Source organism: Kogia breviceps, chromosome 4 (genome assembly GCF_026419965.1).
Source record: "Kogia breviceps isolate mKogBre1 chromosome 4, mKogBre1 haplotype 1, whole genome shotgun sequence".
NCBI classification, from domain to species: domain Eukaryota; kingdom Metazoa; phylum Chordata; class Mammalia; order Artiodactyla; family Physeteridae; genus Kogia; species Kogia breviceps.
In genome coordinates this window covers 97,968,219-97,993,719 of record NC_081313.1, presented here as the reverse complement: position 1 = coordinate 97,993,719, position 25,501 = coordinate 97,968,219, and the positions used below count along the sequence as shown (strand labels likewise).

The 25,501-nt window shown below is 34.3% G+C and overlaps 1 protein-coding gene and 1 pseudogene across 4 annotated transcripts in view; both read right to left on the bottom strand.

Moving 5' to 3' along the window:
- Positions 1 to 25,501, bottom strand: part of DMXL1 (Dmx like 1) — a 131,046-nt gene that overhangs the window by 8,392 nt on the left and 97,153 nt on the right. For all 4 annotated transcript variants that reach the window (XM_059063248.2, XM_059063249.2, XM_059063250.2 and 1 more), the window contains 7 exons: positions 21,307 to 21,393; positions 18,336 to 18,457; positions 17,827 to 17,968; positions 14,468 to 14,528; positions 10,076 to 10,203; positions 6,152 to 6,244; positions 3,694 to 3,785 (listed from right to left, as the gene is read on the bottom strand). In XM_059063248.2, coding sequence (XP_058919231.1) covers positions 3,694 to 3,785; positions 6,152 to 6,244; positions 10,076 to 10,203; positions 14,468 to 14,528; positions 17,827 to 17,968; positions 18,336 to 18,457; positions 21,307 to 21,393 — 725 coding nt within the window. The remainder of the gene's footprint in view (positions 1 to 3,693; positions 3,786 to 6,151; positions 6,245 to 10,075; positions 10,204 to 14,467; positions 14,529 to 17,826; positions 17,969 to 18,335; positions 18,458 to 21,306; positions 21,394 to 25,501) is intronic.
- On the bottom strand, positions 20,735 to 20,884 carry LOC131756524 (U2 spliceosomal RNA; annotated as a pseudogene).

Sequence of the window (25,501 nt, the reverse complement as noted above, 5' to 3'; positions counted from 1 at the left end):
AAAAGACGCAGAAAAACTGTCTACTGAGATGTCCATTCATGATAAAAACTTTCATCAAAGTGTGTATAGAGAGAACATTCCTCAACATAATAAAGGCCATTTAGGACAAATCCACAGCCAACATCATACTCAACAGTGAAAAGCTGAAAGCCTGCCCACTAAATTCAGAAACAAGACAAGGATGTCCACTCTCTCCACTTTATTTAACATGGTACTGGAAGTCCTAGCCACAGCAATCAGACAAGAAAAAGAAATAAAAGGTATCCAAATTGTAAGAGAAGGGGACTTCCCTGTTGGTCCAGTGGGTAAGACTCCATGTTCCCAATGCAGGGGGCCTGGGTTTGATCTCTGGTCAGGGAACTAGATATTGCATGCATGCCGCAACTAAGAGTCCGCATGCCACAACTAAGTGTCTGCATGCCGCAACTAAGAAGTCCACATGCCGCAACTAAAGATCCCGCATGCCACAACTAAGAAGCCTGCACGATGCAACTAAGAAGTCCACATGCCGCAACTAAAGATCCCACATGCTGCAACTAAGACCCAGTGAAGCCAAAGTAAATAACTTTTTTTTAATTAAAAAAAAAAAAAATTGGAAGGGAAGAAGTAAAACTGTCACTATTTGCAGATGAAACAATACTTTAGATAGAAAATGCTTAAGTCTTCACCCCCCAAATTTAGAACTAATAAATGAATTCAGCAAGGGTGCAGGATACAAGATCAATATTTAAAAATCTGCATTTTTATACACTAATAATGAAATATGAGAAAAATAAAGTAAAACACAATCTGTTTAAGATCACATTAACAAGAATAATTACTTATGAATAAACTTAACCAAGGAGGTGAAAGACCTATACTCTGAAATATAAAACACTGATGAAGGAAACTGAAGATAATACAAAGAAATAGAAAGATATCTTGTGCTCTCGGACTGGAAGATTAATATTATTAAATTGGCCACACTACTCAAAGCAATCTACAGATTTAATGCAATCGCCAACAAAATACCCAGGCATTTTTCACAGAACTAGAACAAAATAATCCTAAAACTCACATGGAATCACAAAAGACCCTGAATTGCCAAAGCAATGTGAGAAAGAAGAATAGAGCTGGAAGAATCACACTCCCTGACTTCAGACTATACTACATAGCTACAGTAATCAAAACAGTGTGGTACTGCCACAAGAACAAACACATAGATCAATGGAACAGAACAGAGACCCCAGAAATAAACCCAACCATTTATGGTCAATTAATCTATGACAAAGATGGCAAGAATATACAATGGAGAAAAGACAGTCTCTTCAACAAGTGCTGGTGGAAAAACTAGACAGCCACATATAAAATAATAAGATTAGAACATTCCTGTTCACCATATACAAAAATAAACTCAAAATGGTTTAAAGACCTAAATGTAAGAATGGAAAACCATAAACCTCTTAGAAGAGAACATAGGCAATACACTCTTTGACATAAATTGTAGCAATATTTTCTTAGATCAGTCTCCTAAGGCAAAAGAAATAAAAGCAAAAATAAACAAATGGGATCTAATTAAACATAAAGCTTTTGCACAGCAAATGAAATCATAAACAAAATGAAAAGACAACCTACTGAATAGGAGAAGATATTTGCAAATGATGACTGACAAGGGGTTAAAACCTAAAATATATATACAGTTCATACAACTCAATCTAAAAAAAAACTCAATAAAAAAATGGGCAGAAGATCTGAATAGACAATTTCCCAAGGAAGACATACAGATGCCCAACAGGCACATGAAAAGATTCTCAACATCACTCATTATTAGAGAAATGCAAATCAAAACAACAAGTTATCACCTCACACCAGTCAGAAATGGCCATCATCAAAAAATCTACAAACAATAAATGCTGGAGACAGTGTAGAGAAAATGGAACCCTTGTACACTGTTGGTGGAAATGTAAATTGGTGCAACCACTGTGGAAAACAGTAAGGAGGTTCCTCAAAAATCTAAAAATAGAACTACCATATGATCCAGCAATTCTACTCCTGGGTACATATGTGGAAAAAATGAAAATACTAATTTGAAAAGATACATGCATCCAAATGTTCACAGCAGCACTATTTACAATAGCCAAGACATGGAAGCAACCCAAGTGCCCATCAACAGATGACTGGATTAAGAAGATGTGACACACACATACACAATAAAATATTACTCAACCATAAAAAAGAATGAAATACTGCCATTTGCAGCAGTATAGATGGACCTAGGGAATATTATGCTAAGTGAAATAAATCAGACGGAAAAAGACAAATACTATATGATATAACTTACATGTGGAATCTAAAAACAAAGACAAATGACTGTATATACAAAACAGAAATAGACTCACAGATATAGAAAACAAACTTGTGGTTACCAAAGAGGGGAAGATGGGCAAGTGACATATTAGTAACATGGAATTAATAGATAAAAACTACTATATATAGAATAGATAAGCGACAAGGATATACCGTATAGCATAGGGAATTATAACAATTATCTTGTAATAACCTATAATGAAGTATAATCTGCAAAAATACTGAATCACCATGCTGTATACCTGTAACTAATATAATGTTGTAAATCAAGTATACTTCAATTAAAAAAAGCAGTATGTCTCATTATAGCTCACTTGAACCTTGCTCGCACAGAGAGTTCTTAAATTTATAAAGCATCGAATACAAGTAACCAATATATTTATGTATGATTAATTTTTAGACAAAAATTTTAAAAACGAATAGCTTCCCAAACTGAATAACTTTAGATTAACATGTAATTAAAAGGAATACTATATGAAGTCTGAATATGGAAACTACTTTTTGTATTCACTGATTTTCTAATCTAACAGTTTGACTCGCATACATAAATAGCAGGACACACCGAATTTTCTTGAGTACAAAGAAAACTTATTCCTACTACAAAAGGGAGCAGCTTCTACTCCATTCTGTGAGTTACAAAGGAGGCACAAATGTGTATAAGAATTTCTATGAAAAATGGACTGGAAACTCCATATTCCTAAAATTCCCACTTTGAGTGTAAAGTGAGGCCTCAAGACAAACACAAAAGCTCAGCAACCTCACAAGGCCTTAATCTCAGAACTCAGCTGTAGGAGGGAAGTAAAAAGTGTGCCTGGACATGGAAGGAGGAGACTTTTTTTTTTTTGCATATTTAAGCTATTTGGGGAGAAGGGGACGGGCTGTCACTTACTAGTTATTATACAACTAACATGTCTTTCTCAGCTTCTTGTGTTCTTACTGTGAAACATTGATAATGCGATATAATAAAGCTGTGGTGAGAGTTTAACTAAATAGCATGGCCAATAAATAATACTCTTTTTTTTTTTTTTTGGCCTCAAGCTTTCTTAATACATAGCAAATAATATGGAGAAAAACTCTACCAACAATCAAATTCTTTTATCCTACACTAAAGTCTTAACATTAGAATACTAAAAATCCAGAAGGAATGGATTTTGTCTTTAATGTCACTAGAATTTCCTTAGCTGTACATTAAAACACTAAAAAAGCTCTAAGAAAGAAGTCTCTTTAAATAAAAATGTTTAAAGGTGTAATTATGACAACATTATTGAAATATAAGGACATTAAGCAATTAAAAAATAAAGCTTAGCTATACATACACAGACTTCAATTTCAGTTATAATCTCTTACCTATTGTCAGTTGAAAGACCAGCTGTAGCTATCAGAGAGGAGGAACTAACGAAGACAAAATCATTGGCTGTTTTGTTATGACACTGCCAAGTCTGGAATGGTTATAAACAACACGTTTATTGCTGTCACAAACAATTTTATAAGCAGGTAGATGTATTAATCAAAAAGCAATCATGTAATTTGTGGCTTACTTAAATCCTTGTGTTCTTTCCTCCACAGATTTTAGAAAAGTTGCAAGAGTAATACAGAGAACTCTCATATACCCTTTACCTCGATTCACCAATGTTTACCATTTTGGCACATTTGTTTTGCCTCTTCTCTTTCACACACACACACACACACACACCCCCTTCCCTGAAGGTTAAATAAGATGCATACGTTATGACCTTTTATGACCTTCGCTTTTGTTCAACCAAAAGTTCAAAGGGAAACAAAAGAAGGTTAACTTAAAACATTTTTTAGAATACTTGTGAAAATTTTTGTCTCAGAAAACAAAAACTAGCATTTTAGATGATCTCAGATTGAATTATTTATTTTCAGAAATATTTAAGCTTTCAAATACTTTTTCAAATATGTGAATAAAAACATATTACTAATAGTCAACAAATTAGAAAATTTACAATGTTTCTCAATATTCCATCAAACAATAAACTACTATGAGAGGTTTAGTCAGTTATAAAGGCTTCCAAATTATGTCTGTTCAGATGTCTTTCTCTTCGATAAAAAATAAAATTTTTAAATGTCAAAATCATCATATGAAAAAGTTTTCCTTTGAGTCACTTCCCCATTACCCCTAACCACCACTGTAGCTGGGCTAGATGATATGTCTTTAAAACAAAATCTACTTTAATCCCCCAAAGCAAATAATGTTCGTTTTTAATCCAATTTGTCTTTTTAGAAGTTTTAAAAAAAAGGCAGTCCCCTAAGAAACATAAACTTGTACAGTTGACCCTTGAACAACACAGGTTTGAACTGCATGGGTCCACTGATACACAGATTTTTTTTCAATAAATACATACTACAGTACTACATGATCCAAGGTTAGTTGAATCTGTGGATGCAGGACCATGGATATGGAGGGTTGACTGCAAAGTTATATGCAGATTTTCAACTTGCGGGGGTGAGGTGTCGTGTCCCTAACCCCTGTGTTGTTCAGGGCCCACCTGTACATTTAATCTGCTGCCTGAATGAAAATATGAGGAAAAATATTCTTTCAAGGTACCCTCACGAACACTCCTTTGCTTGCTTTCACTTACTTAGACCAGTACTTTATTGTAGCATTTAACCTTGGATGAATTACTGGAATTTTAACCCATATTCTTAATTTTTTTCTTGATAGATACTGCTTAGTCCTATAAAGGGCTTCACTAAAGAATCCATCAAATATAAATTCAGTGTTCTATGAAGCTGCGGAAGGTTCACTAAACCTGTGTGGTCCTGAATAGAGATGAACCTTTTTTTTTTTTCTTAAAGAGATGGACAAGAAAATAGCACCAGCTATAGGATACCCTTTCTACTTTGTTCATAAGGGATAATAACTGCAGAAAAACAACCAGATGCACTGGTCTGTTGATCATTCTTTTTAGGTATCATAGCCACTGCCATTTAGTAAGGCTAGAAAAGGGCTTGAGTAATCCATGGGTTGCATGGGTCTCCAGAGTTATTTACCATGTTGGTTCTATACAGGTTTCCTTTTTATTTTTTACATCTTTTTATTTTATTTATCCCTTGACTAATCATTGCATTTTTAATTAATTTTACTACTTTGGTCTTTATCAAGTTAATTTAATCCACTAGCTTTATTATTTATTTATATTTTCTGGTGAGATTTTTTTACTTTTCTATGTTTTCTTTTTTTTCCTTTCAGTTTTGAGAAATGATTGACATGCAGCACTGCATAAGTTTAAGGAGTACAGCACAATGTTCTGGCTTACATACATCATGAGATAAGTTTAGTAACATCCATCACCTTGCATAGATATAAAATGAAAGAAAAAGAAAAAATATTTTTCCTTGTTCTGAAAATGCTTACAGTTTACTCTCTTAACAACTTTCATATATAACATGTAGCCGTGTTAATTATGTTAATCATGTTGTACATTACATACCCAGTACTTACTTACCTTTTACCTGGAAGTTTGTACCTTCTGACTGCCTCCAACCAATTTCCCCTCTCCACCCTTGCCCCTGAGTAGCCACAAATCTGATCTCCCCTTGCCATCAGAACCAGGTATTTTCATACAGGTTTATTCTCCAAGTTACCAGAGACTAAGGATTTTTACACCTCACAGTGTAATTTTCAACATAATACAAGGACAGAAATTTATAGTAAAGTGATTGAATACACAGGACTAGATAGATTTTATATTTTGGCTTTGATATTTCTTGCAAGTATATATTCTTGGTTTCTTTAAAATAAAAATTCAAAAAATTTTAAAGGTAGGAATTCTTGGCTTACCAGGTATGGCTTAGGCATACTTCCAGTAACTGGACAACATTTCCAGTTTGTTTGATACAAACTTAAATATCCATCAGCATCAACTATTCCAAACTTAGAGAAAAAAAAATATTTAAAAGTATTTAATACAAATAAAAAAGCACATATTTACCCTTACCCTCACTGTAAATCTCATATTTTAACTCTTAAACATTTGACTGATAAGTTGCTTGACTTTTCCCTTCACCTACGCATGGATCTAGTCCAGAAAAACATCTAACTATTGCTTTAAATAATTCCAGGGTGGATATAAAGGAAACAACACTCAATTTATTATACTAACTGACAGCATAGTCTGTATATTCTCTGTAAGTACTCCAAAAATAGGATACTGGATTTACACATTAAGCCATGTGACAAGGTTTTAGGATATATAAGATAAAAAACTGTTCATCTTAAAAAAGACAAAGTAAGGACTTCCAGAGATATACAACAAGGAAAACATGTAAACAACAGCAGAAAATGAAACAAAGTTTATCACAGTAAAAGAATTCCACTATGGAAACTCAGAGCATTTTGATTGGAAAGATGACAAAATAATCCAGTAAGGGAGTATAGGATACAGATCTTAAAATAAAAGAAATGTCTAATTTGGACTCCTGCCCTCTCCCATCTAAAGATATAACAACTATTAACAATTTGATAGTGTTCCCTTTCAGATTTGTTCTATGAATACTCAAACATTCATACATACAAGGTTTTTTAAAAATTATGATAATATACAGTTCTACAGTTACATTTTTTACTTATTATAGCCATTTTTTCACATTGGTATATATAAATCTACCTCATTCTTGTGCTGTGCAGTATTACACTATATAGTTGCATTGTAACTTTTTAAAGCTTTTCCTCACAGAATTTCCAATTTTTCCTATAATAAAAAGTGCTGCTTTGAACATTCTTGCATATACATCTCTGAGTATTTATACAGGATAGACATGTAGAAAAGAAAAAGCTCTGTCAAAGGGCATCATTTAAAATTGGTAGGTGAAGCCAAAATTAAATCCTAAGTGGTAATATCAATTTACACACCCATTTTTCTTACACATTAGTCAACAGTGTGTACTATAAAATTATAATATTTGTTGATTAACAGAAATAAAGTCTCATTTTAATGTGTATTTCTTCAGTTATTAGTGAGGGTTATTGGCCATGCATAGGGTTTTGTTTGTTTTTTGTTTTTTTGGTAAATTGTTCACATTCTTTGTCTTATTTTTCATTGTCTTCTTACAAAACTGACTGATAGGACTAATAGTAGGAATACTAATCCATTGTTTACTATTTTTGTTACAGATATTTTTCTGACATTTATCCTTTCTGTGGTTTATCCTATGTTTTCTGGAGTAGTTTTAGGTACATTCTTCAGAAAGGGTATATGGAATGTGCTAATTCTCTGCATACTTAAAATTGTGTTTATTTTGCCACCAAATTTAAATGACAGTTTGGATAGACATCGACCCCATTCCTTATCCATCAGAATTCTGTGAATACTGTTCTATTGTCTATTTGTAACCTCTATTTTTGAGGAGGCCGATGCCATTAATTTTAGATAGGGGAGTGGAGAGGTTGTAAGCAGTCATTTTTACCCCTACTCCTTCCTAGAAGCTCTCTTTATCCTTCAGTTAAAAAGAAAAAAAATCAAATAATCAGGCTGTGTCTAGGCATGTGCTGTTTCTCAATACTTCTGCTTAGTACTTGGTAGGAGCTTCTTTTTCTAAAATTCCATGTTTTGCTTTGGGGAAATCTTTATTTTATTGTTCCTTTTAATATAATGTTTCTCTTCCATCACCTTTTTTCTTCTTCTGATATATCTTTTATAAATTTTCCTGGGTCTAGTCTCAATTTACTTCTGATAAATTCCAAATTTGTACTTCCCAGTCACAAACTTGATTTTCAAATACTTCCATTCTGCTATTCAGCCCTTGTAATCAGTAGTTCCTCTACTCTCCTAATTTTGGGGAATCATATGTTTTTAACTTCCAAAAATTCTTTACTGTTCTTCTGCCTTTGGTTCATAGAATCCTGTTCTTGTTTTACAATGTAGAATCTTCCTAAATCCAAGGAATTATTCCTCACAGGTCATTTTTTTCTGCTAAATGCTCCCTTTTAGCCTCTTGGTTTTTCTGCAATGTCCAATGACTTTTGACAAAATGATCAGCATTACTGTGATATATTGTGGTATGAGTTATCTGTTCCACTTACTCCAGTAGGCTTCCCTACTAAGGGAGATAGCATGCTTAGGTGTGTGCTCTTGGGCACCATCATGACTAAGGTGAATCAACAGTAAGCTGACTGCCTGTCAAAGAGACTTGGGCAGACAATAAGGAAGTTTGTTGTTCCTTAAAATAGCCTATTATAGAAGGTTGTAGTGAGTGTAAAATCTATAAAGTAACTCTGAGTGTAGAAGGACTTGAATACCACACTAAAGAATATGGGCTTTTGGATACAATGAGGAGGCTGCAGGTTCTTGAAAAGGACAATATGATCTCACCTACAGTGTAGTTATATAATTATGTTATTTGTTCTTTTTTCTTTTAGGGCTACACCGCACAGCTTGTGGAATCTTAGTTCCCCGACCAGGGATCAAACCTGCGCACTCGGCAGTGAAAGCACATGAGTCCTAACCACTGAAACGCCGGGGAATTCCCTATGCTACTTGTTATATAACTTTGTTGACAACATGAAGAATGCATTAGAGAGACAGGGTCGAAGTACAGAGATTAGTTAGGAACAATGTAACACTGACAACCAAAGTGGAAAAATATGAGCACATAAGTGATATTGATAGGTTATACAGCTGAAAGTACAGTAGAATTCTAAAGGCTTTTTATATCAAATCCCCTTAATTTCCCATTAAGGAGTAAAGAATGTTGCTAATTGGTATTAAGAAATTATAAGCTCTCAATTTTGTTTCATAACTACATGAAAAATTATCATTGACTTCTGTGAAATGATAGAAGCCATCTGACAAATGTAGTATGCAAAAAGGTTGCAGCACACCATGACACAAGTAACACGTAAGGAGGGTGGAAGGTTTGGAGGTTGAGGGAAAACAAAGGCAAGATGAACCATCAGCTAGGGCCTGTGTGAAATGTTTTTAGTGAAGCATGGCCCTGAAGACAAAGAGCAGGCTGATTTCCCCTTCAGTAGTTGTTTAAAGTGCTAGTAAGATAGAAGGACCAGAGAGAGGCAGTTTGAGGAAAGGAGGATTATGGGAAGTGAAGCTGGTAAGTGCCAGGTTGGCAAACTTTTATTAAAAGGCCCATATAGTAAATACTTCAGGCTTGCCAGCTATAGTCTTTGTTCTCCTGAACTCTGTTACAGTACTGGGAAAATAATCATAGAAAATAAATAATGAATGGGTTAGCTGTGTTCCAATATAACTTTATTTACAAAACAGGTGTTAACACCCTGTTCTAGAGCAGTGCTTCTCAAAACTTTAATGTGTACAAATCACAAGAGTATCTGGCTAAAATGCAGATGGTGATTTGACAGGTCTGGACTAGAGTCAATAATCTGCATTTCTAATCAACTCCCAGATGTTACTTACTACTTGGTACTTGACCATACTTTGAGTAGGTCCCAGAGGGTAAAGTAAGCACATGTATTTAATAAAAAATGTGTAATATAAGATGGTCCTATAATCATTTGGTCCTTAGGCATCATATAAGAGAATTTTAATGGACATGTATATAATGTCTTTCCAGGAAGAACCAAGTGAATTTAAGTTTTGAGAGGAATTTCTTTAAAAAGAATTCATATAAGATGCATTAATACTTCACCATTAGCTCATTGAGCTGTTCTCTTCAGAAACCCAAATGAGTAATATTCATACACCTTTAACGAAATCAAACCATTTTCCCTATTTACATTTTTATATACTACCTTATTTCCTTGATAGTTAAATCTCATTCTTGTAACTCTTGAATTGCCACCAGATCGGAAACAGGTTATTTGTTGAGAATGGCCCCATTCGAACATTCTCACACTTCCATCTTGAGCTCCTGTCAGATCTGCATTATAAGAGGGAAAAAACTGCAAATTTATTTCAGGAACATTTGGCAAATTTACCTTTTAATCCAATGTGAAAATCTTTATGGAAGAAATACCTAAGAAATGAATCATAGTCAATTCACATGAATTTATTACCTTTGTATGAAATTTCACTTGAATACTCTCAATCTTAAAAACAGCTAATTACATGGTGTTCTTTCATCTGACAGAACATATCCTCAACACAAAACAACAGAAGCAATTAAATCAGACCTCTATAAACTTTATTTCCTTCAGAAATTATCTCAGTTACGTTTTAATAGCCTTTAGTAGATAACGTTTATGATAAAGAATCAAACTCTTGGAATTACTTAACTTTGTATGGTGACAGATGGTAACTACACTTATCATGGTGATCATTTTGTAATGTACAAAAATACTGAATCAGTATGTTGTACACCTGAGACGAACACAATACTTTAATAAGTCAACTGTATTTAAAAAAAAAAAACTTGGGATTTTTTTTTTCACACACACTGTATTTTATTTTTTACAAGAGATAAATAAACTGACATCAAGCATTGTAAATGGATGACCATAACAAAAGCAACAATGAGACTGCAATTACCAAACACAAAACACACTCATACTATGTCATAATATTGACATTCAGTCCAGTAATCCTCCACTGTAACAGCTCCTTTACTTTGCACTGAAAATTGATTTGTATATTTTTTGCTTCTGAGTCCTTGTGGGATTTTTTTTTTATTCAAACAGAAAGTCACAAAAATTATAATCAACCTCATCAGTTCACTCAAGTCCCATGTAATTAATTTTTTTTCCATCTTGATCTTTTGTTAGCACTTTTATGAATTCATCAGTTTTCCGTTAGAGTTCTGAAAATGCTTATTCATTGAGTTCAGCAGTATAAAATCTTGGGATTTTTAACAGCCAATTCTTATCAGTCATACTACTGATGTTTAAATTTATGCATTTTTCTCTGAAAAAAAGATTGTAGAAGGTCTTGCAAGTCATGCTAAAAAAATCATTTCTAATAGGTATTGTGACTGATCTGATATCTCAAATATATGTTATCTGTTTCATTAAGGAATATGAACAAACTAAATAATTATTAAATTCTTTACTTTACCATTCACTAATTACCATTTACTAATTGTGTATTACTAGGAAACTTACTTAATCTCCCTGAGCCTATTTCCTTCTAGTAAAAGGTATATGAATCACTATAACAGTGATATATATCATTAATGATATATAAGTCACTGAACAGTTCTGAGAAGTAAATGAGATAATTCATATAAATCATTCAGAAATATGCCTAACATATAGCATTAAATTTACATTAAGAATAGTTATCAGTATTAATGTGGTACAGAGGTAGTGAGAAATTATATTAAATGTATGTAAAAGTAAAGTATCTAGCACATTGCTGGTCATACATTAGTCAACGTTCCCTCATTCATTTCCAAGTATTTAAAAAAAAGGAGCTTCAACTGTTTTGACATGTTTTAACACTGGGCTGGGATGGAAGGGTGGGTAGAATTTCTTGAGACTATGGATGTTAATTCTATTCCCCCTCTCCTCTATAGTCTTGCCTAGCTTGATCAAAAAAATAAATTGGACTAGATGCATTTAAAAACCACTCAAATTTTTCTATTATTTATGGTTTTATTTATTTGGAAAAATCCCTAATTATTAGTAGCTCACATGTAAAATGAAACACTCTCTTAAAGCCTTATAAACTAAAACTTAATAAAACAAAGGTTCCATGACTTCACTGGTGGCACAGTTGATAAGAATCTGCCTGCCAATGCAGGGGACACGGGTTCGATCCCTGGTCTGCGAAGATCCCACATGCTGCAGAGCAACTAAGCCCATGCACCACAACTACTGAGCCTGCACTCTAGAGCTTGTGTGCCACAACTACTGAGCCCGTGCACCACAACTACTGAAGCCCGCGTGCCTAGAGCCTGTGCTCTGCAACAAGAAAAGCCACTGCAATGAGAAGCCGGCACACCACGATGAAGAGTAGCCCCTGCTCGCCACAACTAGAGAAAGCTCGTGTGCAGCAATGAAGACCCAATGCGGCCAAAAATTAATTCTTTAAAAAACGAAAACAAACAAACAAAAAAACCCACAAACGTTCCTATAACCAGGTTGTCTGAGCAAATAGTCCTTGTTAGTAAGTAAAGTCTGTTACATCATATACATGTAAGGAAAGAGTTAAATGCAACCTTAAAAATCTTAATATATTCATTTTTTATTTTTGAAATGGGGCTTTCCTTTTAAGACTTACATTTCTATTTCAGTTCAACCTGTTAGATTAACTTCTAAAAAATTTCCCTGGAGTAGAAGTCCAAAAGTTTTGGTTTACAATGACTAAGATTTTTTAAAAATCTACTCCAAAGGAAGGAAGGAACTATTTTGAGGTATCTGTAATTCAGAGTGAAATTTTTTTTTTTTTTTTTTTTGCGGTATGCGGGCCTCTCACTGCTGTGGTCTCTCCCGTTGCGGAGCACAGGCTCCGGACGCGCAGGCCTAGCGGCCATGGCTCACGGGCTTAGTTGCTCCGCGGCATGTGGGATCCTCCCGGACCAGGGCACGAACCCGTGTCCCCTGCATCGGCAGGCGGATTCTCAACCACTGCGCCACCAGGGAAGCCCCAGAGTGAAATTTTTAAAAAACTTGTTTCAAAGCATTTCCAGTACATGAAAGGAGCCTATTGTTGAACTAAAATTACTATCTGTGAGACTTGTTCATGACATGAAAAAATATACTGTAAAAAAATTTCAGTGATTAATTTAATTAGCATTTAATTTGTCAAGTCTCTTATCTGCCAGTTACAGTAGTTCTTCTCTGAACGGAGAAAGTACTTACTGCAAGACAGAAGTTACATGATATTACCTAATAACTCTGAAAATAAGTCCATTAATTGCCTTTGAAGCTAGGGATTATTTTATTTAAATTAAGGGGCTTGAGGTAGAGTCTATTTATAAACTACTCACCTGTCATGATACATGTTTGGGACTGAAAAATAATGAAATCCCTTCAATATTTCAGGAAACTTCTAAACCCTATTTATTGTATAGAGTAAGGATAGATTTTAAACAATGCCAAATTTTCTTGCTGCAGGATTAATATTATTTAAGCTGTGTATATAAAACACCTTTGACTCCTTCCTTTATATGCTTCATGATTGTTTTTAGTTCTTACTTTACATTAGACTTGTGGATAGAAAACATACTTCTAGTGTTGAATAAATCTGATGTAGTGAAAACAGGCTAATTTTCAATATTATTTTATACTTCTAGCATAAGTAACAGAAGTTACCCTCTTCATCTTAAATATATGGTTCTCTTCAACCCTTTTATTAGACATTGGTATACAACTTTGATAATAGATGCTTACAGCACTTATTATAATTAGGTAGAAAAGAACACTGGTTTTGCCATTCCTATTTTATCAAAACATCTCTCATAAAAAAGGTGGTACAATTTTTTTGTAGGTTATTAAATTGGAGGGACATGAGTACCTTTTAATTAACATGCACTATTTTCACTATTTTTATTACTGTGTAGTAGGACAATTTGATGAAGGACACTATTCAAAAATTATATTTAAAAAAACTTGGAATACACACATGCCAATATGAATACAGATTCCAACCCACCAGTTAATTTTAAAGTTGTCTCTATTATTTTTTCTCTGCTTCAATACTTCCAATAAATTCCCCATTAAATCTTTGTTAAAGGAAGAAAAACTTTTGAGATTCCTAGGAAGATTAACTAAAAATAAATATATCCTGCCTTAGAATGTAGTAATAACTGTTTCCTATACTTACTATTAGTGTATCTGATAAAAGACAAACTGACAAAATATTAATAAAATACAAACTGATTATGAGGAGGCTACAAGTGACCCAGATATGGTTCTGTTCTATGTAATAAAAAAAGGGAGCGATCCAATTATTAAAATAATTATCAACTACAATTTAACATTGTGCAGAGTCCAGAAATGTTCAAAAATAAAATGTGGTAACAGAAATATTCAGTCAAAATGCTAAAAATTTACATGTTAAGTTAGCCTTCTCTATTAATTCAGAAAAATCACTTTTTCCATTTTTACCCAATTTTGAAGTGATTTTACTTGCTAGCAAACATTTCCTACAAAAAAATAAATAAAGTAAGTGTTGACTATCTTTCAATTGAAACCAAAAGTTTCCTTTAAATTCCTTAAAATAATGGCTAATTATTATTAACTTACAGTAAGGAAGAGTTGGATGAGAAGTCATTCTTCTGACATTATTAATGGCTTTCTTAATCATCTGTTAACAAAGAAAAAACATTCTTTTACAGTTACAATAAAAAGTAGTATTAAAAATTTAAATTGTGACAGGAAATTCAAATAACATTTATTTATTTTTACATGATTCCATAACTATCATAATGGGTGCTAAAAATACTAAACATGGTAACAGAAATGAAATTTAATAGCTCAGCTCTCTAACATTTAAGTGTACATACATTTTCTGCATCATTACCTAGTATCTAAGAACAAATTCACCTCAAGAATTTAGTCTTACCTCCTTTCTTGCCAATTCTTTTCTTATCCCATTAAATTTATTGGAACAATCCTGAATAGTATAAGGTTAAAAAGACAGGCAGAAGCATGTGAAAAAAAAAAAAAAAGAGGTAAACAGAAAACTGTATAAATTTTTAACTGATAGTTTGGAACTATTTATTTACCCATTTTAAAATTATGCTTTGAATGATTTACATAGCCTGTCAAATAAGAGTAAACTAAGTATGTGAAATTAAAGGGATAATTTTAATTTATAGACTATTTCCTACTTATAACTGTAACTATAGTTATAGGTTATCCTAAGTTTATAGCACCAGTCTCATGTACATTTTGTTATCATTGTTCTTTTGGATTTTAAATTGTTCAATTAGCCTAAAGCTGTAAGTAAAGTGGGGATTTGGTAGGGAGGGAAGGAACTAGGCCAGCAGAACCAGTGAGGAATAGAAACACTGAAAGATATATATGGTTGCAGTTATACTCCAAAACAGCAGAAATTGGTCATAACTAGTATTCCTTTTCATTAGCATTCATAATTTAATAAAATAATAGGATTAAGAAAATATTTGATCAAATTCTCTACATACAAAAAACAACCTTCTGAATGTTACTTCTGTTTAGTAAATTTCATGTTTAAATCCCCTGCTCCTCTTAATTTAGAAAAAGTCTAAAAATTCCTGTTCTTTCTTTTAATTATCATTTTATTTCTGGTAAGAGTATCAAAGGAAAATCATGAGTAAAAAAATAAAAGAAAGTTAAATAAGTTTCTGAAAGCATATGCAGAATATTATAAGGAAAAGAAATCATTAATTATTTTAGCAGAGCCATATAAAAAGGAACCACCTTATTATATTGGTGTCTTTCTCCTGAGGATGGAGTGGGATAATCCCAATACTTATGTTTATAAACCACAATGACCCCAACTAAAAAAGATGTCCTTCTAACATTTAAATAGGAAGAAAATTCAGTCCTAAGAGGAATAACGAAGGTAAATTTCCATATTATAATACTCCGGAGAATAAACAAATATTTTCTGAGCACCTACTAAATGTTAAGCACTATTCTACTTAGAGATCATCAATATAAAAGGCAGGCATAACATAATCTCTCAAAAAGCTGGCACTGCAGAGGGTATAAAAAAAGACAACCAAATAATGAATAGATAATTTCCAAACTGATGATGAGATGATAAAATGGGATAATATGACGATCAAATGAGATAAGTGTGACTGGCAGTAGCGTAGGGAGGAGCAGATACCTTTGCTAAAGAAGCAAGGGAAATCTCTGGGAATTTGAGTTGAGATCTGAATGGTAAACAGAAGAGTATTTCAAGCAGAAAACAAGGTAAAGGCTCTGAGCGTGATGTGCTCAAGTGACAGAAAGAAGGCCAGTGTGACTAGAGCAAAGAGAATCAGGTGTGGAAACAAGGGAGGTGCTGCTGCAGAGGCTGGCAGAGTTTAAATCACATAGGGCCTTAGAGGCCATGTTAAGGACTTGTTTTAAAGCTGTACTGGGAAATCTTAAAGTTTTAAGCATGGGAGTGATAACCTGAATGATGTTTTAGAAAAAAGCAACTCCGCCTGCTGTGTACAAAACAGAGGGAGCAGTATAGAAGCAGAGAGACCAGAAAGAAAGCTGTTACAGGAAGAACCGTACCATATTCTCTGAAAATGGAGTTGGAAAAAGTGCTTATTATTTCTTCTTGTATATTTTGTATATTCTCTTTAAGTTCTTTAAAAGATAATAATATCAGTAGGTTTTACAAATGAATTTTCATGTATCTGTCCATTGGAAAAAATTTAACTATTAATGACCAACTCCTTTCTTTTGAATAATCACTAGATAGCTTTTCAAATTCTTAATACTTAAAACACTCCTACCTGAAATCAATGAGTGAAGGGGAATGGAGGGCTTTTAACACAAGCTCTACCACAAATTTGAGATAGTGACCTGAGTTAAATTCCTTGACCTTTCTGGACCTCAAGCTTCATCTAAAGAATGTTAAGTAGGAGTAATTACAACAGCTACAACAGATATCTCAAACAATAATAAGGTTATATGAGTGATAAAGGAACTGTATTAAGTATAAAATATTATCAGGTATTATTAAAGATGACTGAGCCTTTATTTAAATAATTACCCTTACAAAAACCACCTACCACCTAGAAAGCCATGGAAAGAATTGCTGGTGCTGGGTTTCTTTGGTTCTGTGTATCAATTCCTATACCCTAAGTGTCAACAAAGGAATCTCATGTGGGTATAAACATGGATCACATCTTAGGTAATCAGGGCTCAAGAAGATCCTCCATTACTACAGAAAAATTCTGTTTCAGTTCATCTGCATATTATATTTTACTTAAATTAAAAAAAAATTTATATCATTTTTAGTTGTTCAAAAAAAGAAAAATTTATTTGTCTCAGCATCAACTAATAGTTGTTAGTTGATAATCATTTGAAAATATTATCTAGACTAGGGGTTAGCAAACCTTTTTCATAAAGAATTAGATAATAAATGTTTGGGACTCTATGGGCATACACTCTCTGCTCAGATACTCAATCCTACCACTGTAATGTGAAAGCATTCATAAACAAAATATTTTTAAAATGAGTGTGGCTATGTTCCAATAAAACTTTATTTACGGACAATAAAATCTGAATTTCATATAATTTTCATGTCACAGAATATCACTCTTCTTTTGATTTTTTTTCAATGGCTGAAAAATACAAACACCATTCTTAACAGGTAGGAGGCAGGATTTGACCCATAGGCTGTAGTTTGCTGAGGCCTAATTTGGACCAGTAAGTTCCAAATAATTATTACTTAAAATACAGCTCTTTGTATTTTCAATTATTTATTTAAAATAATTTTTGTTATCCTTTTCAAATGAAAACATATTATTCTTCAAATCAAAATTTATAATTTCCAACAAGTATGACTTACTTAAAAAATTAAGAATTAAAAAAAATATTCACATCATCTTTTATCTATTAAGTTAGAGAGAAAAGCAGGACGTTTATACACAAATATTTTTAACTTTACATACCACTGATGCTCCTCTGCCAGTCTGTGTACTACCAAGCCATGGCATGTTTATTGGAGTACCAGGATTGCTATGTGTGTATGGGGTTGTACCCTGCACAGCTGTTAAATCATCACGAGCATGTATAACCAAGAAATCTTCTGACCTACAAAGGAGTATCAGCCAGAATGAAAGCAACCCATCAATTCTTTATTCCTTCTGTTATATCTAAAAGCTCTAACATAAGACTTTGTATTTCCCTTTAAAATTAATTTTCTTCAGCTCTTAACTCTCAACTCACAGACAATAATTTCGTACATGAACAATTTCAGATCCCTTCACCTATTCTCTTCTAACCCTTGATTCCCTTCTTTAAAGCTCCAGCCACCCCTTCTTTACTCTTTAGCATATAAATTTCCACTTTGTTTACAATCTAAGACTATTCCTTTAAAAAATCATTTGAAAGGTATAGTTCTGTGGATGTCATTATTCGTACTGCAACGTCACCAAATAAAAACAAAGTATAAGGGTACCCTTTGGTTTCCATTTCTATATCATCATCTACCCAAGTATAGATCTGTGTAGCCAGAATTCCAGAAACATCTAGTTCTTGAACATCATGGCTTGAAGCAATTGCTATGCAGTTTCTATTTGCCTGAAAAATAAATCATAGAGTACTTTTTAAATAAAAATGCATAACGTGTATATGCGCTACTTTTGAAAATGGAGACTACAAAACAGCCTCTAGAAATGATAACATTAAGGTACAGAATAAATAGTATTTTCACAAATAAATATTTTAAATTAATTTTAATAAATAACTTTGAGTGAAATAATCATTAGCTTGAGCTTGGAGATATGTTTATATTCTAAGAATTCCAGAGCATCCAACAGAAAGCCAGCTATAAATGGAAATGCATGTGCCACTTCCTTTCTTCTCCCAGCACTGTCTCTCTAGTCTACTAGAATGGTATAATCTCCCTAAGGTTTGCACAGTTCAGAAATGTGGAGTGAGGGCTTCCCTGCTGGCGCAGTGGTTGAGAGTCCGCCTGCCGATGCAGGGGACACGGGTTCATGCCCCAGTTCGGGAAGATCCCACATGCCGCGGAGCGGCTAGGCCTGTGAGCCATGGCCGCTGAGCCTGTGCATCCGGAGCCTGTGCTCCGCAACGGGAGACACCACAACAGTGAGAGGCCCGCATACCGCAAAAAAAAAAAAAAAAAAAAAAAAAAAAAAAAAAAGAAATGTGGAGTGAGATGTTGAACAATATAGGAGACCTGGGAGGTAAAGAAAGGTAAGGGAGATAAGGAACTCCAAACTAAAGAAATAATGGTGAATTATTCAAATAAGATGGTATCACTTTCACCTAAAGCCTTTCAATCTTAGGCAAGACAAACAGAATTTGGGAAAGGGTCCCAAAGAAGAGGTGAAGAAGAGTGAGGGAAGTATGTCAGAAAAAATCATAAATTAAAAGTTGGTCAGATTAAATAATAGAAAATTTTAAACATCTACAAATTTAAAACATGTATCTCTAAAACAGAAAAATGGAAAAATATTGACAGCAAAAAGAAAACAGGATTATGTAAAATGCTAAGTACAAACTAATAAGAAAAAAACTGAGACCCCAGAGATATGTGGGAAAAGGATATTAACTAGACTGTTGGAAGGTAATTCTCCATGGGACTCTCCACTTTTGCATGTCCTGTGAGTTAGTCAATGTCTGCCTTTGTTTCACAGTATTATTGCCAGGATGTCTATATAGCTATAGTCTCTCCCGCAAGATCAAAAGGCAGATATGCTTAATGTACATTAGAAAAGATTTGGGTATCACTGGCCTTCTTGCTGTCACTTTGTGGGAACTGTACCTCAGGGAACCAGAGCAAAAATGCTAACATTCTAGTTTTTGCTATTAGTAATAAACTGTCCTTTGTTCTAACAGTATCCATTAAACTGTGAAAGCTAACTTGTTCGACTGAATGCAGGGGAAAATCTCAGATCCTTCACATTTCTTGACACAGATAATTCACAACTAAACAAATGGGGGAAAGTTCAATCTCATCAGCATTTTAAATTACTGCAATTTAAAGCAAAGGATATTTCTTAGCTACAAATTTAGCAAAGATGTAAAAACAATATATCTGGAGAAATGAAAATTAAACAAGTACACTCTTACAGAGTCAACAGGAGACTCTGTATATGTGGATGACTGTTCATTACTAGTTTCTTATATAATACATCCAAGTAAGAGAAAAAAGCTAGTTTGTTTTATAGCACAAAATATTAAAATCTTATTTTCTTCAGGGGAAGGAAGTTACTTGTTGGGTGTAGATAATAATTTTATATTTGTATTGTGTAATATGTATATATCATATTATATAGATATTACATGATGAGAACTGCCTGGCTAAGGGGCTAATCCCAAACTTGCCAACTATGAACAGAACTAGTCACTGTTAGGGAGAGTCTATGAGGAATACGAGACGAAGAACACAGGGAAAGATGAGGACAGAATGACAAAGCATCTATCTAGGTGAAATCAAAGAAAAGACAGACATAGGAAATTCCCCAGTGGTCCAGTGGGTAAGACTCTGTGCTTTCACTGCTGAGGGTGTGGGTTCAATCCCTGGTCAGGGAACTAAGACCCCACAAGCCGCATGGTGCGGGCAAAAAAAAAAAAGACAGACATAGCATAGGAAGATGAAGAATCAACTAGAAGTCCCTATACATTTTGCAGTAAGGTAATTAGGGAAGATAGGAGGGGAAAATGACTAAGATAAATTTCAACCTTGGACCACTGTACCTAAGGCTACCTCTTCTGTAAGTAGCTTATAGACACCTCTAGGGAGGATATTGAGTAAGAAAGCTAAGGAATACAAAGAAAACACTCTAGTTGGGCAGCTATTTTAGCTGAAAGTCAAAAAGGGAGAATTTCTGTGAGTCACATATAAGCTTAATTTTGATCTATATGAAGAACCACATTCAAAATATTCATATAAAGAAAACAGGAAACATTTTCTTTGGATTAGCTGCATGTGTTGTAGAAATTCTACACTTGATCTTAGCCAAAAGGCCGAGAAGCGATGTGTTGTATAAATTCTAAAGGCAGGGGACTTCCCTGACGGTCCAGTGGTTAATATTCTGTGCTTCCACTGCAAGGGGCGTGGGTTCGATCCCTGGTCGGGGAACTAAGATCCCGCATGCCAAAAGTAAAAATTAAAAATAAAATTAAATAAATAAATTCTGAAGGCAACTGCATATATAAATACTTGAGATCTCTCTCTGTGTAGTAATAAAACATTTTATCTGCTATATATCCAAGATCAAATAAATTATCAAACAATATAATCATTTTATAAAATAAAAAATGTACTCACATTGCAATTCAAGGAGTAGAAAGTAGCTCTGGAAAAGGGAAACACTGCTACTGAATAAACTGAAAGAACAGAAGACATTCTCCAACTACGAATACTTAATCAAAGAAAAGAAAAATGTCTATGTACTTACTTTGTTAACAGCAAAGGCAGTAATGATATCAGATTCCTTATGAATAATTCTTGCTTTACCTCCAGGATATCCCGATTCTGCTTCTATCTAAATGGAGGGAAAGAAAATACAAAAATACAGTGACTTTAGTAAATGAAAAAACATAATATATGTCAGTCTTTCATTTAATACTTGCATAAATTAAGAAACGTTTCAGATATTTCAACTCCAAAGGTACTATTTTAAGTGTTACTTATTTCTAAAACAAAATTTGGCAAGAGGAATTTACATCTTTTCAAATTTGCTTTTTCACATATAAAAAGATAATTGATATACAACTTCATTAACTGCTTATGTTCTTAAGTTGCAATAAGTTAACTTTAAGACATTCTAATTATTAACTTTAAGATAAGTTTACCACATTTCTTAGTATTATAATCCTCTGATAATATTTTAAATATTTTAATAATAAAAGGTCAGAAGGTAAATATCTTAGGTTTTGCAGACCAGTAAAGAATTATGTTGCATATTCTTTTTTAAAACAACCTTTCAAAAATAAACCATTCTTAGCTCATGGCCTACAGAAGAACAAGTAGGACACAGCCAGCTGAATATATTTTACTGAGTATTTGTCTAAAATAACTTTTAATTTATAAAAGAACCCTGAAATCCGGAAAGGCATAGTAATTTGCCCAAGTCAGTAATCATTTTAATAGCTGAATAAACCATAATTCAATATACTTTAGACAAGGGAAATATATTTGACCTTTTGCTTACCCCACAGAAGGCATATACATCTTTCAACTCAGAAGAGAGTACTGTATAAAATCAACATTTACTAAAATAAACAGAGGTAAAATGAAGAGGCAATTGTTAAGAGTTGGAGATGTTACTTAATGTACTACTTTGTTTCATTTTATTTTATCCTCTCTAAGCTTCAACCTTTAAAATGAATTATTACAAAATGTTTCACAACTCATTGTGCAGTGCAGAAGTTATTAATTTGAAATCAGAAAACAAATTTGCTTCCTGGAAAATTTAGATAAAATATCACCAATCCCCATCCATTGTCTGACCACAGAACTGAGTAGGGTGAGCAGCATTTTTAAAAATGGCAACTAAGATGACAGTTCATTTGCAAAGTTGAAAGAGACATAATATAATCAAACCAAAATAACCATATGCAATCAAAACTCATAGTCACTGGATGTAAAGATGTCAAATATACTCTAATCTTAAATGCAACTGGATAACAAACATGAAAGAATTTCACTGCTCATACCAGCATTTTGGTTGATTTGAGGGTCAACTTCTTTTTTAAATAAAGTCTTAGTTCTGGTTGAGGCCCATCATCCAGTAAGAATGTCTAAGTCAAATTCTGTAATTTCATGACCAAAATCCCAACTTAACCACCTATCTGCCTGGTATCTAAAGTACACTAAGTGTCCACTACTGGGTTTTGAAGAAATTGGAAATAAAAACAAATGATATTTCCATGGTACAGAGGGATATGCTATTTGCTGGTAATGAATGGGTGGGTGGAAAATTTCAGTTTCACCAGCAGCACTTCTTCAAGCTTTACACTCATGGAGAGGAAAGCATGAACTTCAAAAAAGCTTCTTCAGTGTGGGAATACATTCCTGTCCTTTCATTATCTAGATTTACTAAAACACTGTTTCTTAATAGTGCAGTTCCAAGAAGACCTGCATGAGAACCAATTAAAGAGGGTGGGGTGGGGTAGGAGGAATGCTGTTTGGCATCAAGAGTTCATGCATATTTAATTTTAAGAATAATCGTAAGTTGTAGGAGATGAATTTGGAGAAGTAGGCAGAGTTTAGTTTGCACAGGGCCTTAAAAGCCACAATAAAGAATTCAGATTTTATTTTAAGGTTAGAAAACCACTGGAGGGTTTTGATAATTCTGGATGTTGTGGCATAAAGGGCATGAGACTGGATGCCAGGAAACTAGGGAAGAGGCAACTACCGTAGCTAAAGTAAGAGGCAGTGGTGTATTTGATTAGGGGAGTAGGAATGGTGGTAGATTAAGTGGTTAGCATTAGGGTAAATTTTGCCAATGGGCTGAGACTACAGTAGTGAGTAAAAGAGAGGAAGCAAGGGTGACTCCCAGTTTTCAGACTGTTCTCAAAAAATGATACGGAGACAAAAGTGAAGGAAAGAATAGGTTGAGGTTGGGATTAGGGGAAGATAGAAAATTCTGTTTTGACATTGAGGGGGAGATAACTACTAGATTATATATGCAAGTCTGGACTTCATGAAATGAGCAGGGCTGGAAAGAATTAAGAATTATCAGCCAATGGATGATATTTAAGCCATCAGATGACCCAAAGAGAAAGTAGAGATATAAAGAGAAAAGGTTAGAGAACTAAGTCCTGGAGCACCCAACATTCCAAAGATAGGAAAAAAAAGACTGGTCATTTCAGGAGTGGGAAACAGCACGGGGAAAGTTAAATACTGACACTGAATAACCTGAAAGAACAAGAAACATTCTCCAACTATGAACTTAATAATCAAAGATGATGTTATGGGAACCAAGTGAAATAAGAGTTTCAAAAAAGTAGCTGGGATCAACACTACCATAGAATACTGGAAAGTTGAATTTAAAAAGACAGAGAATTGACTACTGAAAACTAGTGTAGTCATACACTAGGACAATCTCAGTGGAGAGGGCTGGAGATAATACTTAACTAGGTTAGAGAAACGTGACATCTGGTGAACAGGGAAGGAAGTCCACTGGGGAAGGTTCACAGGGGCATTCAACTGAGTTGATAATGTTTTATTTCTGAAGCTGGGCAGTTCCTACATGGTATTTGCAATACTACTCTTTAAGTCTTCTTGAATGACTTTACAGGCAACTCTGTAATTGAATTTTCCTAGGTAAAGGCTCAGAGAAATAAGGAAATAGATTCTCAAAGGCAGATATTTTGGTTTTCATTTTAAAGTAAGACAATAAAATATATTTGCTTATGTTAAGGAGAATAATTTAAGAGAGATAAAAATTTATCATTGAGGTGAGATGAGGAATAAATACTGAAGCAAAATCCTTGGGGAGGTAAGAGCAGACAGGATCAGTGCACAGGTGGAAGATCTGGCTTTGGATAAAAGAGTGACAGTGACATCTACTGTGAGAAGGCAGAACAAAACATCTGTACAGAGAGCAGAAGTTAGATTTGGTGGTGGGACAATATGGTGGGCTAAATCTCTGCTGACTGTACTTATTTTGACAGCAAAACAAGATCATTCATAAAAAGTAGTAAGGAAATATTGGAAGTTTGAGGTAAGAAGGAAAAAGTGGGGAGAATGGAAAAGAGAATGAGGAAATAATTATGATGGTGGAATAGTTTAACTTGGGATTGTGGCTATAAATTTTAAATAAGGCAAGCCCCCATGGCTTGTGCGTTTTCTTCATCCATGTTCAGCTATTTGGGTGCAGACACAGAGTAGACAGAGAGCTAGGTTTAAACAGGTTTGGGAATTTTCAAGGCAAGTACAGTGCAGAGAGAACAGGGCAAAAAAGTTGAGGTTTGCAAGGGATTGATCATAGTGATAAATCATGGACTCTAAGCTGGGAAAGAAAGGAACTGGAGACATGATACAGGTAAATAAAAATACATAACTCACATGTGCTACAAACACTGAAAATCATATGACATAAAATCAGAGTAAAAAAAATCAGTGGGGAGAGGAGCTTCAAGATGGCAGAGGAGTAAGACGTGGACATCACCTTCCTCCCCACAAATCCATCAGAAATACATCTACATGTGGAACAACTCCTACAAAACACCTACTGAATGCTGGCAGAAGACCTCAGACCTCCCAAAAGGCAAGAAACTCCCCACGTACCTGGGTAGGGCAAAAGAAAAAAGAAAAAACAGAGACAAAAGAATAGGGACAGGACCTGCACCAGTGGGAGGGAGCTGTGAAGGAGGAAAGGTTTCCACACACTAGGAAGCCCCTTCGCGGGCGGAGACTGCAGGGGGAGGAGGGGGGAAGCTTTGGAGCCACGGAGGAGAGCACAGCCACAGGGGTGCAGAGGGCAAAGCGGAGATTCCCACACAGAGGATCGGTGCCAACCAGCACTCACCAGCCCGAGAGGCTTGTCTGCTCACCTGCCAGAACCGATGGGGTCTGGGAGCTGAGGCTCCGGCTTCGAAGGTCAGATCCGAGGAAGAGGACTGGGGTTGGCTGCGTGAAGACAG